This window comes from Pseudorasbora parva, chromosome 9 (assembly GCF_024679245.1).
Source record: "Pseudorasbora parva isolate DD20220531a chromosome 9, ASM2467924v1, whole genome shotgun sequence".
Taxonomy (NCBI): Eukaryota; Metazoa; Chordata; class Actinopteri; order Cypriniformes; family Gobionidae; genus Pseudorasbora; species Pseudorasbora parva.
In genome coordinates, this window is record NC_090180.1 from 18,392,788 (window position 1) to 18,406,239 (window position 13,452).

Sequence of the window (13,452 nt, forward strand, 5' to 3'; positions counted from 1 at the left end):
ATATATATATATATATATAAATATGTTATGTTTATTGCAAACTATGCATGTGTCTGCACACACACGCACGCACACACGCCCGCACGCGTGCGCGCGCACACACACACACACACACACACACACACACACACACACACACACACACACACACACACACACACACACACACACACACACACACACACACACACACACACACACACACACACACACACACACACACACACACACACACACACACACATGTTGGTCTATGTGGTTTACAGGGACTCTCCATAGGCGTCCCTAAACCTACCCATCACAGGAAACATTCTGCATTTTTACTTTCTCAAAAAAACATTATTTAGTATGTTTTTAAGGCCATTTGAATTATGAGGACATTTGATATGTCCTCATAAACCACATTTATAGTGTAATACCAGTGTAATACCCATGTAGTTATACAAATTTGTGTCCTCATAAACCACATAAACAGGCTCACACACACACACACACACACACACACACACACACACACACACACACACACACACACACACACACACACACACACACACACACACACACACACACACACACACACACACACTTAAGAATTTTGAGAGTGTAGATATCAACTGGATTACCATATGCAGTGCTTCCTGGAAGTGGGCGGAGCTAAAGAGTTATTTTGACATGCTGCTTTTCCAATCTCTGATTGGTGTTATCTTCTGTACAGCATTATGGGAAATGTAGTTTTTCACCATGAATTCCACTGCTAAAAATGACTATTTTAATCTGAAATAATGGGGGCTGACTCTTCAGCAGATGCAAACATCATCGATTGACCTCCTTTGTCTGTCTTTAAAGGTTTATAAGTTATTGCTCAAAATCAATTTCCCTACAGAGAAAATGTATGTTCTTACTTCTGGAACCCAACTATTGCTCTCTATTGGACAAGATTTTAAGTTTTAAGTCTGGCATCATCATCATCATCATCATCATCATCATCATCATCATCATCATCATCATCATCATCATCATCATCATCATCATCATCATAAAGTATAGATTTTTGATTATCACCTCACATTTTCCTTTGAAATGTAGTTTTATTTTTCAATTCTTAATATAATTATTGCTTTTTACTGTCTTTGCGACTGACACAGTTAGCTGTAGGCCTGTAATTAAATGAAATGTATATATACAGTACAGTTTATTATACACACCATTATGATTAAACAGATATTTACAATGTTTAGGAATTTTAAACATGTAGATTAAATTAAGATTAGAAGAAATCCTTCAAGCAGAACCAAATGTTTGACAATAATAGCAGAATGATTAGTATTTAAATACCAGCCCACAGGAACTATGTTAATAAATAGCTATAATGTGTCACTTGATCAAGTGCTATTGACAATATACATAAAACAAAAAACTAGCATTACAGTGCAAATCTACCAGGCAGCTGTGCCTTCAGGGCGCTCACTGAAAACGAAGGAGCGGGACCTTCTCCTGGTCATACTGGGTGGGCCTTTCCTCTTGGTCAGGGCCAAGTAGATGTCAGAGGTGAGGAATCGTGGGTAGCAGTCTCTTTTCATCAAGCTGTAGATTTTATCTTGAGCTGTATCAAAGCAGGACTTAGTCGGCTGGCGGATGTTCTTCTCAATGGCGGCCTTGGTTGAGTGGTCGATGTTGATCTGAAAGGACAGCAAAGCGTAAAACACGAGGCCATCAAAAATGTCATTTTCAGGAATTGCACATTGTGATGAAAGACAACATATTTAGAGTTATGCAAGATTTTTTGTAGCCAACTATGATTTCGCCATATTGCTGATCATGTTTTTTCTTCTGATTTATGAAAATAAGATTCTTCTCTTTCAGTCCTTTAAGTCAGCTTTTTGTTTTGTTTTTGTCATGTGAAAAAAAGAGAGACTGAAACAGCACTGAAAAACTGGATAAAAACAAACAAAACATCTATTAACCTGGAAATAGACAAAGTTTGAATATTTTAAAAACTAAACAAAGAAAGGGTTGGTAATACTTTATTATTACAGTTATAAGTCACTTATAAGTTATTAGTTAATGATGAACTAATCATTTACAAAACGACTACACATTCATAAATAATTAATAAGTAATAAGTAATGTGGTAACATTTTATAAATGTTTTGTTAATTTAGTTATGGCATTTAATATATCATTACTTATTGATGAACTAATAATTTACAAAACATAACTTATTAATAAGTGGTATGCTAATGATATACAAATGTGCTGCAAATTATAAAATAAATCAAACAGACCAATAGTATGGTTTATGAGTTATTAGTTGATACACTGTTTATCATTGAAGTATTTATGCCAAACTTGTTTCAGTATCGTCTCAATAAACAATGATTAATCTTGAACAAATTATGAACAGATTATTAGTAAATTATCAGTATAAACTGGTCTTTTGTTCAAAAGCGTGAACATGCAGGAAGCTAAAACATTTTGTAAGAAGAGTAATTTTTTTTAATTTTTTTTATTTATAAATGGCTCACAGTCAGTGGGTTTAATCAATCTAGTGATAATGTGAACCCTTTTCCCTCTTCCACTGAAGATCACACCAGCTGCACAGTGTTTAAAGACTCCATGATGTGTGTCAGAGAAGACAGTCTATTCCCTCACCAGTCCGCACTAACACTGCAGTACACACTAAGTGTTCAACACCTATTATAAATGATGTGTAGATCATTCACAAAGCGTTCTGCATCCCCTAATCTAAAGTGTAAACCATTCATCACTTGTACATTTTTACTGATCATTTTAGAGCTTTCTTACCTTTTTTACATTGCGTGTTTGTGTAAACAAGTCATTTACAGCATTTTGCACTCACTAATCTAAAGCGTAAACTATTCACATATGTATGCAGTATAGCACACCACTTATTAATAATGTATTAATGTTTTAACTGATAATTCATAAATTACATATCTTATGACTTATAAGTTAATATGACTTATTAATCATTTATGAATTTAGTCATGTTTTGTAAATGATTAGTTCATCAATAATTAACAATTTATAAATTACTAATAATTTAATTAACAAAACATTCATAAAATTTTAGTTAACATATTACTTATATTAACTGATAACTTATAAGTGACTTTGATGTTATTATAAAGATCTGCGGTAAAAAAAAAAAAGTATTTACAATTTAATGCCTGAATAAATAAATAAATAAATAAATAAACAAAATTTTCTTAGTTGTTATTTTCTATAATAATATCAACAACAACAATAATAATAGCAATATTGAATCATTTTATAATATTAAAATATATATTTAAGCATTTTAATATCCTCAAATAACATTATATCACCTTCACATCACAAATAATATCATAAAGTATTAAATCATAATATCAGTACATTTTTGGGAGTTTACAACCTGAACCAAATTTGCTTTCTCATAAAAAGGCAATTTGTGAATAAATTAACAGACCAGCACAATATAAGAGCATGATGTCCTTAACCCACTCACTGTAAACCAGAAAAGAACAGATACACAGCATGTTAAATGCTCTATTTTGCTGTACTAGCATAAAGTGCTATGCTAATCATGTTACCAATTAGCAAGTTAGCATTTATTGAATTAGCTAGTTAAAGCTAGGCAAGTATCACCACTAAAAATATTTAAGTTGATCATTGTGGCAAGGGGGGCGTGGTTTAGCGAGGTCTGCAGCGGGAGTGAGAGCCGCGGGACGAGCGGTAAGTGAGTGGATTGGACGCAGATTAATAACACCTGTATCTTGTTCCAGTGATGGGCGTGGAGAGAGGATAAAACGCCAGTGGAACCAGAAGCCAGGGAGAGAGAGAGTCGGACGGTTGATGCCAGAGACCCAGAGACTGAAGGTGTTTCTCAATGTCAAGGATGCTTCCTTGGAAGGACGAATCCTTCCAAGTCACTTCCTTCAGAGGCTAGGCGAGGCTCCTCTTTAGCATTCGGAGAACACGTAAATGGAACAGGCTAGCAAGTGCACGTCATTGCGTCATTACGTCAGTGAAAAGGTCCGTTGGCCATCAATAACATTATGTGTAACGTTATTTGTATATATTTTTATATCAATACAGTAGTAATTTGTACCGGCATTTAAACGTTTAACTTTACCTATATTTACTACGGTTATAACAAATGTTTGGTAACGTAAATAAAAGCATTGTGGTGGCAATCAGCGAGGTGAGGGACCATGAGAGCGGGCCGGTGGAGTGATAATGAGCGGCAGCTGATCGCCGCCACACCGGTCTCGGCTCACGGCAGAGTGATTGGAGTATAAATGGTGGAGTGTGGAAGACGAGAGAGGACTAGGCCTGGAGTTTATGTTATGGTTTGTTTATGGTTTATTATGTGTGTGCGGGCAGTCGCCCGTGAGGGTTTTCCCCGTGTTACTTTCGTTTTGTTTATTATTTATTATAAAGTTGTTCACCGGTTCCCGCCTCCTTCCTTCCCATCTCCAAACTCCGATACAAGCATATTTGCACCGTTCACGCTCCGACTCCGGGAACGTCAGAAGATAGCGAAGCTGCGCGCATAGGATTGTGGGTGATTTGAGAACGCGAAGTGCGCGAAGGCTACTCATATGCATCCTTTCCTGTATATGACATATTTTTCGAACGAAGGACTCAGTCCTTGGTTGAAATTCGAGGATCCTCGACATTGGAACAGTCCTTCGTCGGATGTCGATGACGTGGCATCCTTGGAATTCTGGCTTCCGAGGATCCTTCCTTGACATTGAGAAACACCTTGAGTAACCGGAAGCCGGAAGTGCCGACCCGGAAGTGATCGTTGTGTTTTGAGTTTGACTGAAGTCACACGCTTGAGTGTGCTGCAGAGTATTGAGATACAAAATAAAGAAAACATCAACCGTCCAGCCGACCCCCGTGTCCTCTTCCTTCCTCACATTCACGAACTTATTACAATCATTTTAATTTAAATATATGAATAAATTACTCAAATATTTGAAGTTTAGAGCAATTCAAATGTATGAGTAGAAAATAAAAATCTGCAAGTCTTGCTTAATGAAACTTTCAGTTTCTTAACTTAAAAAAAATTGACAGAGTGTCTCAATTTTTTTTCTTTTTTTTTTGAAGTTTGCCAACTTATTCGGGTTTACAGTGCTGGCAAAACCAAATAGAATATTGAGTTCATGAACATTTTTAATTTACATTTGAATACTATTGTGCTGATGATATGATTTATGCCAAATGTTAAAGAAAAAAGAAAAGATGCGGTTTCATTCATCTCAGGCTTTGCTCCCAGTTACCACAACAATTCCACTGACTCATTCTCCCTCTCTCTCTGTCCAAGCCACATTTGCTACTTCTTAAAAAGCATTTCTCCAAAAGTATTACATCACACTAGCACACGTGTCTGTTGAACAGCACTTCTGCAGTGGCAAATTCTCTCAGATCTTAATATAGGGTGCTAGAAGCTAATTTTATGCAAGCACTGCTCCTCATTTACGATACAATATTAAGGTTTTCCTTTACAAGCTCTGATAAGAAAAAGTTGGCTTTCAGCGGTGCTACTTTTCAGTCTTAGTTGTTTATTCACTCTCACTTTGATCACACTAGAGCAAGTGGTCCCACTGCCTCATTTTTACTTCTCAGTTTTTTTCAGAGTCTATTTTCTCAGCTGTGTGGGCGTCTTAGGGGGAGTTTTCAGCCATACTCAGGAAAACCACGCGGTCACATATCGGCCCCCAGTCATGCGGCCGCGGGCTGACAATGGCCTCTGCACAGACACAATGTCAGGTCTCTGATGCTAATGCAAAGCTGCACTAAACCGCAGATATAATTCAATTGAGCCTTGTTTGTTTTTATTATGAACCCCCTTGAGGTTACCCAAAGCGCTGCTAACATCAACGCACTGTCGCTCGTCACCAGCAACAAGGTGTTTTCCATAATGACATCTGTTTAATTTTTGTGGGGTCTGTAAATGTTGTAGTCTTAAATGAGTTAACTCAAAAAGGAAATTTATTAAGACTTGGAACATCGTATAAAGAATCTTTTGTCGAATGGACGTTCCATGGATGTTAAAGGTTCCATGAACAGATGAATAAAATTACACATATAACTTTAAAATAAATTAAATAAATACACATAGTCACCATAGTATACGAATATCCTGTAACTTTCACAACTGAAAACTTCCTTGTTTGTCGAAAACAGCTTTTATTGTAACTAAGCACAGATAATGACTCACTGTAGAATGCCTATATGGACTGCCTTTGCAGTTGAAAGTCAACGCCTACTTTATTGGCCCTGTCCCAAATGGCACCCTAAAAACCCTTATAGGGTTAGTTCACCCAAAAATGAAATTGATGTCATTAATGACTCACCCTAATGTCGTTCCACACCCGTAAAACCTCCGTTCATCTTCGGAACACAGTTTAAGATATGGACCGCGTGTCAAACTGCCAAACTGCTGAAATCACGTGACATTGGCGATCCGAATCATTGATTGATTCACTGATTCATAACCGTTTGTATCTTTATTTTGAAGAACACGGAAGAGAAGACAATGCTGAGTAAAGTCCTAGTTTGCTGGAGCTGTCAGGCAACGAGTTCTGGACTCGCGCCAAACCTTCTGTTTTAAAGGGGTGATGAATTGAGAAATCAACTTTCCCTAAAGCTTTTGATTTATAAAAGGTCATGGTAATATAAGGATATCCGGTAAGTTTCAGAGCTGAAAACTTCATTTTTAGTCAAAGAAAAGCTTTTATAGACACCAGGCCCGGCAAACAATCGTGTGCGCAACTTGACGTCATTGTGTAGCCTCAAAACCAGTGTAGAAAATAGCTTATTTCTTATAATATATGATGTTTTTGAATATAAAAACCACAAAAATGTCATTAGTTGACCTCAGACAACAATATATATATATATATATATATATATATATATATATATATATATATATATATATATATATATATATATATATATATTATATATATATATATATATATATATATATATATATATATATATATATATATATATATATATATATATAAAAAGCCAGTTCATGACATGACATGAGTTGCAATGACGAGATCGATGCATTCATGCGCTCAACATGTATGTGCGATCGGCTGCAATGCTCACTGCATCCTTTCATGCCACAATCTGAATTTAATGCTATACTTATCCCTTTTCATGATTAGTTAAATCTGCAATAGGTAACTTTTGTTAACTTGAAAAAAAAAGTTTTTTTTTCCATATTTGATAAATCTGTCATGATGTGCTGCCAGTAGAATATGAGACAGATAATCTGTGAAAAAATCAAGCTCCTCTGGCTAATTCCAGTGGTGCTATTGCCATTTGCAGAAATACACCGCTCCCGGTAAGAAACAACCAATCAGAGCCAGGAGGAGTGACTTAGCAGTGTTAATCATGCTTGTGTGCGCGCTGATCACAACCCCTCTCTCATGCACAGCCCGTACAGGTGTGCTTGCTCTATAGTGACAACAATGAGGACAAAATCATATGTGGATACCGGGAGCTGTACGATACATCTTCATACTTTATAGGCCGGTGACACACTGCAAGCTTGGGGTGAGCGTCTCGGCTGCTTGGCGTGTCCGTTTTTATTTTGGCTCCCATGTTAACAGGGTAGAGCTAGCACACTGCCCGCGTGACACACGGCTCGAGAAAAAGCGTGCATGCTATAAAAAGAAACAGTGTCTATTTTTCACATGACACGCAAGCGTGTTTGAAGCGTTTCCAAGCAAAAAGATGCAAAAAGAAGCAAAAAGATGTTTATATGTCATTTTGACACGAATACATTTTAATAAATTACATTTTGATGTTTGAAAGTCTCTAATGCCGGAGACACACTGTGAGCGTGGCGTTTCTGTTGCGTGTCAGCTGTGTGGCGTTTTCTATAATAATAATAATAATAATAATAATAATAATAATAATAATAATAGTAATAATGATAATAATTCATTACATTTATGTAGCGCTTTTCTAGACACCCAAAGCGCTTTACATATAGAAGGACGGAATCTCCTTTATTTTGCGCCAGAACGCCCACCGCACACCAGCTGATTGGTGGAGAGGAGACAGAGTGATTAAGCCAATCAGGATATGGGGATTATTAGGTGGCCATGATGGACAGGGACCAATGGGCAAATTTGGGGTTTTTAACAACCACAGAGAGTCGGGACCTCGGTTTAACGTCTCATCCGAAGGACGGGACGTCTCATCCGATGAATGCGAATTTTAGCAGGCAACCTTGCCGAAATAAAACACATTTTACCCCCAAACACCATTTTTTTCCAGAGAACCCTGGAACCCCCCCCGAGAAGCTATTGTTTAGGGCTAGTTGGCGCATTTTGTTGCAAAAACGTGGCAACCCTGTCTCCACGCACGCTGGAATACTATCCACTATCTTTGCGATGTTGTAAAAAAAAAAGAATTACCAGCACGAAAAGAGTACTTACCAACATGATCATCATTTCAGAGAGAAATAGTGAATGCATATACAAACAAGCTCTCCGTTTAGGATTTGAGATTTGAACAAATAAAATCCAAGCGCCTTTGATGGCATGCATGATTACATTACTGTTGATCATCTGTCCATCATTGTTTAAAGCCCGCCCTGATGATTTCATTGGTCCGAACAGTTTCTGTTCGGGCATAATTACTCCTCTATGGATTGAGTCCAGACCGAACTGCCTGAGCTCAAATGTTGTGGGCCGGGCTGAGTTTGGCTGGCATCCAGGCTAGGCAGACCATAGTCAATGTAAATCATATTGTTGATGTTTTGTCCATACAGTGAATGTGCCATAACTGTTTATCCGCCGTCATCGGTGGCCCTGCTTGTTTACTAGCCTGCACCTTCATGGCTGGCTCCGTTGTGATAGGGGAGGAACTGTGCAGGGAGGGCTGTAGTGCAGCAGAGAGCAAGGGGAAGTGACCTGTGAGTTGTGCTTGTTCAAATTTTCAGGCTAAGTCAACGTTTTCTAAAAACTCCCTACTGCAGCTTTAACCTTGACAGCTGTAAGAGGAAAAACTTGCTAAAACTCAGAGAGCTCCAGATGTAATATTTGGCTATTTCATATGCAAAGATGTTATCACAGCAGTGGGCGTTTACACTGAAGTCTCACAGCCGACACGCCCCTTTAAACAGAGTATTCAGAGCACATGGCTAAAATCAGGGTAGGAATAAGTAACCCTGACAAGCCAGACCCACATCAAGATGTTTGGTCTGGAAATTCACCATAGACAGGGCTCAATCCGAGGGGCGGGATAAACGGTTGTCTTTCAAACTCCCTCTGCACGCGATAGGATAGCGCTACAGACCAGAGCAATGAAGGTGAAGCAGAGCTTGTTGATAGATTAAACATTCACCGTATCCGGTCGGCTAAATTCCGAACACATCTTCCCTTTTTAAGAATGACTTTAGTGCCGTTCTTTGTTCTTTTCTCAGAGAAAAGCTTAACTCCAAGTCTTCCAGAATCGCGGTCAAAGCTGATTCGAAAGACCGCCATTCGCCAGTTTCTGTGTTTACTAGAAGCACGCAAACGCAACTCGGCCGTCGTCATTATGGCCCCGCCTGCCGACTCTATACACGACGTGATTGGCCCGTCCAGATTGTGAGGAATACAGCTCAGAAGGGTATTGAGAGTTCCTAGATGACACTTGCGGGCAGATTAAATTTGCTGCCGCTAGGGTGCGTCTAGATTTCTAGGCTAAGGAAAAAGGCCATTTATTAAAAAAAACAAAAAAACCCAAAACCTTTTATTTCTATTTTTTTTTGATCATACTCAAATCATACTAACATGGAATCCCACAGGAAATATTAACATTGCGATTCATGATCCCTTGTTCCCCACGGAACCATTGATGCAAATAAGAGCTTTTATTTATGAGAGTGGATGGAAAAAAGAGACCAGCACAATAAATAAATAAATAAATCTCCTTTTGTGTTCCGCAGAAGGACGAAAGATTGGAATGACATGAAGGTGAAGGTTTTCTAAAGTTTTTTGGAATTTTTGTAATTATATTTTTAATAATTTGTCAGCTGGACAAAGTGCACAGGTAGAGCCCATTAAAAAATCTGTTTCTTTCTTCGGTAGCAATTTATTTTACAGCCATGTTCCCCATGTACATACAATGTACTTATTATGGTTCTTACAACAATAACTAGGTCCTAACCCTGTAATATAAGTACCTTATATTAACCAGTACTTTCTTCTGTAAGTACACTGTAAGTACACGTACTGTAAAAGTGCAAACCCATTATTCACAGCCTCTTTTTCTTCTGTGCAAAATGAAATATGGCAACCACTTAAAGTCCTTACTGCTCATAATGCAAACGTGTGCGTACCTCTTTGGGGGCTTCTTTATCGATGAAAATGGCATGTATCTGTTTGGCTTTAGACTGCAGTTTGGTTGCAGACTCTGTGGTTTTGAAGTCTTCGCAGGCTAACCAAAACTCAATGTTCTCCTCGCTGAACTCAGTGCGCAAAAAACGCGTGAAGACTTCCACTCCGTCTGAAACAAGATTGTATGATTTAGACTTCGATACAGATGAGTAAATTATATCTGCAACACTTTTGTACGGTGACACATTCTAAAAATCATGGTTACGTTACCCTGATAATATAACGGAAATGAAGCTGCAGTAAGACCAACTGGTCTAAAATAATGAAACTTAATGGATATATTTTCTGACAGCCTTTGAACTACTTTTCATAAATCCACCACCTGCAGTAATAAGACTAAATCTGCACATCTCGCCGTTTATATTTATTGCTATTATCATCTATATAAATATTCCTGTAGACATAGACATGCACATACACGTCCACACAGACAGACAAAACACAGCAGGTGGCACACATCAAACAGTGCTTGTTTGTTGAATCAAGCGATTCACTGTTTAGAATCACATGAAAACCAGAAAGAACACTGTGTTGTCACGTGCAGGTTTTCACACTCTGTGGTTATGATGGGATGCAAACTTCTACTTTAACATACCGTGGTATGACAAGCGTTCATTATGCTAACTACAGTATAATACGCAGATGAGGTGATCATACCCGTGTGACTCAGCAACTCTTCAAATGAATCACTCCATCTCATAGCCATGTCTGGTGCAATGCTGTTGAAATCACACATTAGTGAAGTGTTTTAGTGATAGAAAGGTGCTTCACAAGTGCAGTCACATCTATATAGGCACAATATTATTACATCTGTTTATTGTGTGTGTTTACAGCATCTGAGAACCAAACCTTGCATATCTCTTTGTAACTGCACAGCTTTTATTCATAAAAGTATTTCCCTGTCACTGTGTCTGTTTACTTCAAAAGCAGATAGACAGATGTGTGTGATACAATATCGTAATGAGACATTTTATATCTGTGTCTTCACGACTTTCAATAGCAACTCCATTTCTAGTAAAATATTGAATCAATGTGTAAACATCATAAAGGCTTACTGGCTCGGTTTGGCGGGTGGCTTCTTCTCAGGACTGACATTTTCATGTGACCCAGACTTTGTCAGAAGAAGACTGAGTCGACTTTTTTTATTCCTGCAATGAGAGAAAGCAAAATATATCAGTATCTATCTATCTATCTATCTATCTATCTATCTATCTATCTATCTATCTATCTATCTATCTATCTATCTATCTATCTATCTATCTATCTATCTATCTATCTATCTATCTATCTATCTATCTATCTATCTATCTATCTATCTATCTATCTATCTGTCCGTCCGTCCGTCCGTCCGTCTGTCGCTATCTATCTATCTATCTATCTATCTATCTATCTATCTATCTATCTATCTATCTATCTATCTATCTATCTATCTATCTATCTATCTATCTATCTATCTATCTATCTATCTATCTATCTATCTATCTATCTGTCTGTCTGTCTGTCTGTCTGTCTGTCTGTCTGTCTGTCTGTCTGTCTGTCTGTCTGTCTGTCTGTCTGTCTGTCTGTCTGTCTGTCTATCTGTCTGTCTGTGTGTCTACAACCAACCCAACCTCATGATATTAAGAAGTATAAGGAAATTAGGTTAAGGCACATTATTGCATTTTGCATAAATATATGCATATACAATTAGACACTGCGTGTGTTACTTCCACCAGGAACATGCTAAACCTAATATTCGTGCCAACATATGGCAACTATAAGGGGAAGTGTTACCACAGTGTTTGCTGTTGGTATTGAAGCACAAAAGTCATTCTGATCAACAGCTATGAAGAAAAACTGCAAATAAGAGTAAATACGAGTTCTGGCCAAACATGCAACAGACAAACAAAATGACTATTGATTTCTTTCTTGAATCTCATTGCTTCACATTCATTTGTAGATAAAGCAATAGTTTTACTTGTTTCTGACTTTAAAATGTCTTCATCTTCTCAGCCAAAAAAAGAAAACAAAAAGAAAGAAAAGAAAAATGTTTTTTTTAGACAGTATAATTAATATAAGATAATATAAGAAGTAAATATAATATAAGAAGTGAAAACAACAGGTGCATTTTACACTGATCTACATTCTTTAGTTTAGGACGATATTCTCTTGCCTTTTTTCACTGAAGTGAATAAAATGTTGCTTTATTACATCCCAAAAAAGTGAAATTACAATAATGAAAGACAAATAGATTTGTGTTTGCTTACAGCGATGAGCTCCAGAAATAAAGGAAGTCACACACAACGAAGAGAAAACTAACCAAACTTAATATCAATGTACTTGCTAAAAGAATGTGAAAAAACCCCAGAGGGTGAATGAGCAAGATAACATCTCTCCCTCGCAATGCTTTCGGTGTTAATTTAAGAAATGTGTAGAGGAAAAAAACTGTACCTCAAGTGGGTCTCTTTCATTCTGCAGGCGAGCAGCTCGTCCTCACTGAGCATTTTGAAATATGCTTCCTCCTTGGGGGCAGAGAAGTTGAACTGAGGAAACAGAAACACAAAGATCTTCATGCTCTTCCCTTTAGTTGACACTCACAGATAAACACAGCAGGTCCTTAGTCTAGTGTAAAATACCAAAAACTGAAGCACATATTTGTATGTTAAGAGGTCATTTCCCATACCTGTCAAGATGACTTCCTGTCAGGGAAACTACCCAACGTTTACTGTAATATTCAGCAGAGGCTCAAGTTTCCTTGCTGTAGAATATCTGCTGGCAAAGTTGACATATACTGTATATATTTTTGTTTATTTTCAGGCACCTACTTTGGTCAAATATGTCCTAAAAACATATGTCCTAACTAAGTGACAGCCGGATGGTGGGCTGTCACCATGTGGTTTTCTGATGTACCGGGGGAGGACCGAAGACACTCAGGGCTGTGTTAGGATTTGTAAATCAGCATACATCATAACAGTCATTATTCATGCCTTATTTGCCAATCTATAGAAGACCCAAGGATTGGGTTAGTGCTAATTTATTTTCTTGT

The 13,452-nt window shown here is 37.6% G+C and overlaps 1 protein-coding gene across 2 annotated transcripts; it reads right to left on the reverse strand.

The window, feature by feature from the left end:
• Positions 1 to 354: 354 nt before the first annotated feature.
• rgs18 (regulator of G protein signaling 18) lies at positions 355 to 13,232 on the reverse strand. Of its 2 annotated transcripts, XM_067454243.1 has the most exons (6): positions 13,090 to 13,232; positions 12,858 to 12,949; positions 11,483 to 11,575; positions 11,085 to 11,146; positions 10,370 to 10,536; positions 356 to 1,682 (listed from the first exon to the last, which is right to left on the reverse strand). In XM_067454243.1, exons 2-6 carry the CDS (start codon positions 12,908 to 12,910, stop codon positions 1,440 to 1,442), a joined length of 618 nt encoding a protein of 205 aa, XP_067310344.1. In that variant the 5' UTR covers positions 12,911 to 12,949; positions 13,090 to 13,232; the 3' UTR covers positions 356 to 1,439. The 2 variants fall into 2 exon arrangements, with proteins under 2 accessions (XP_067310343.1, XP_067310344.1); XM_067454242.1 differs by lacking the exon at positions 13,090 to 13,232 and having other exon boundaries at positions 355 to 1,682; positions 12,858 to 13,010.
• Positions 13,233 to 13,452: the final 220 nt, after the last annotated feature.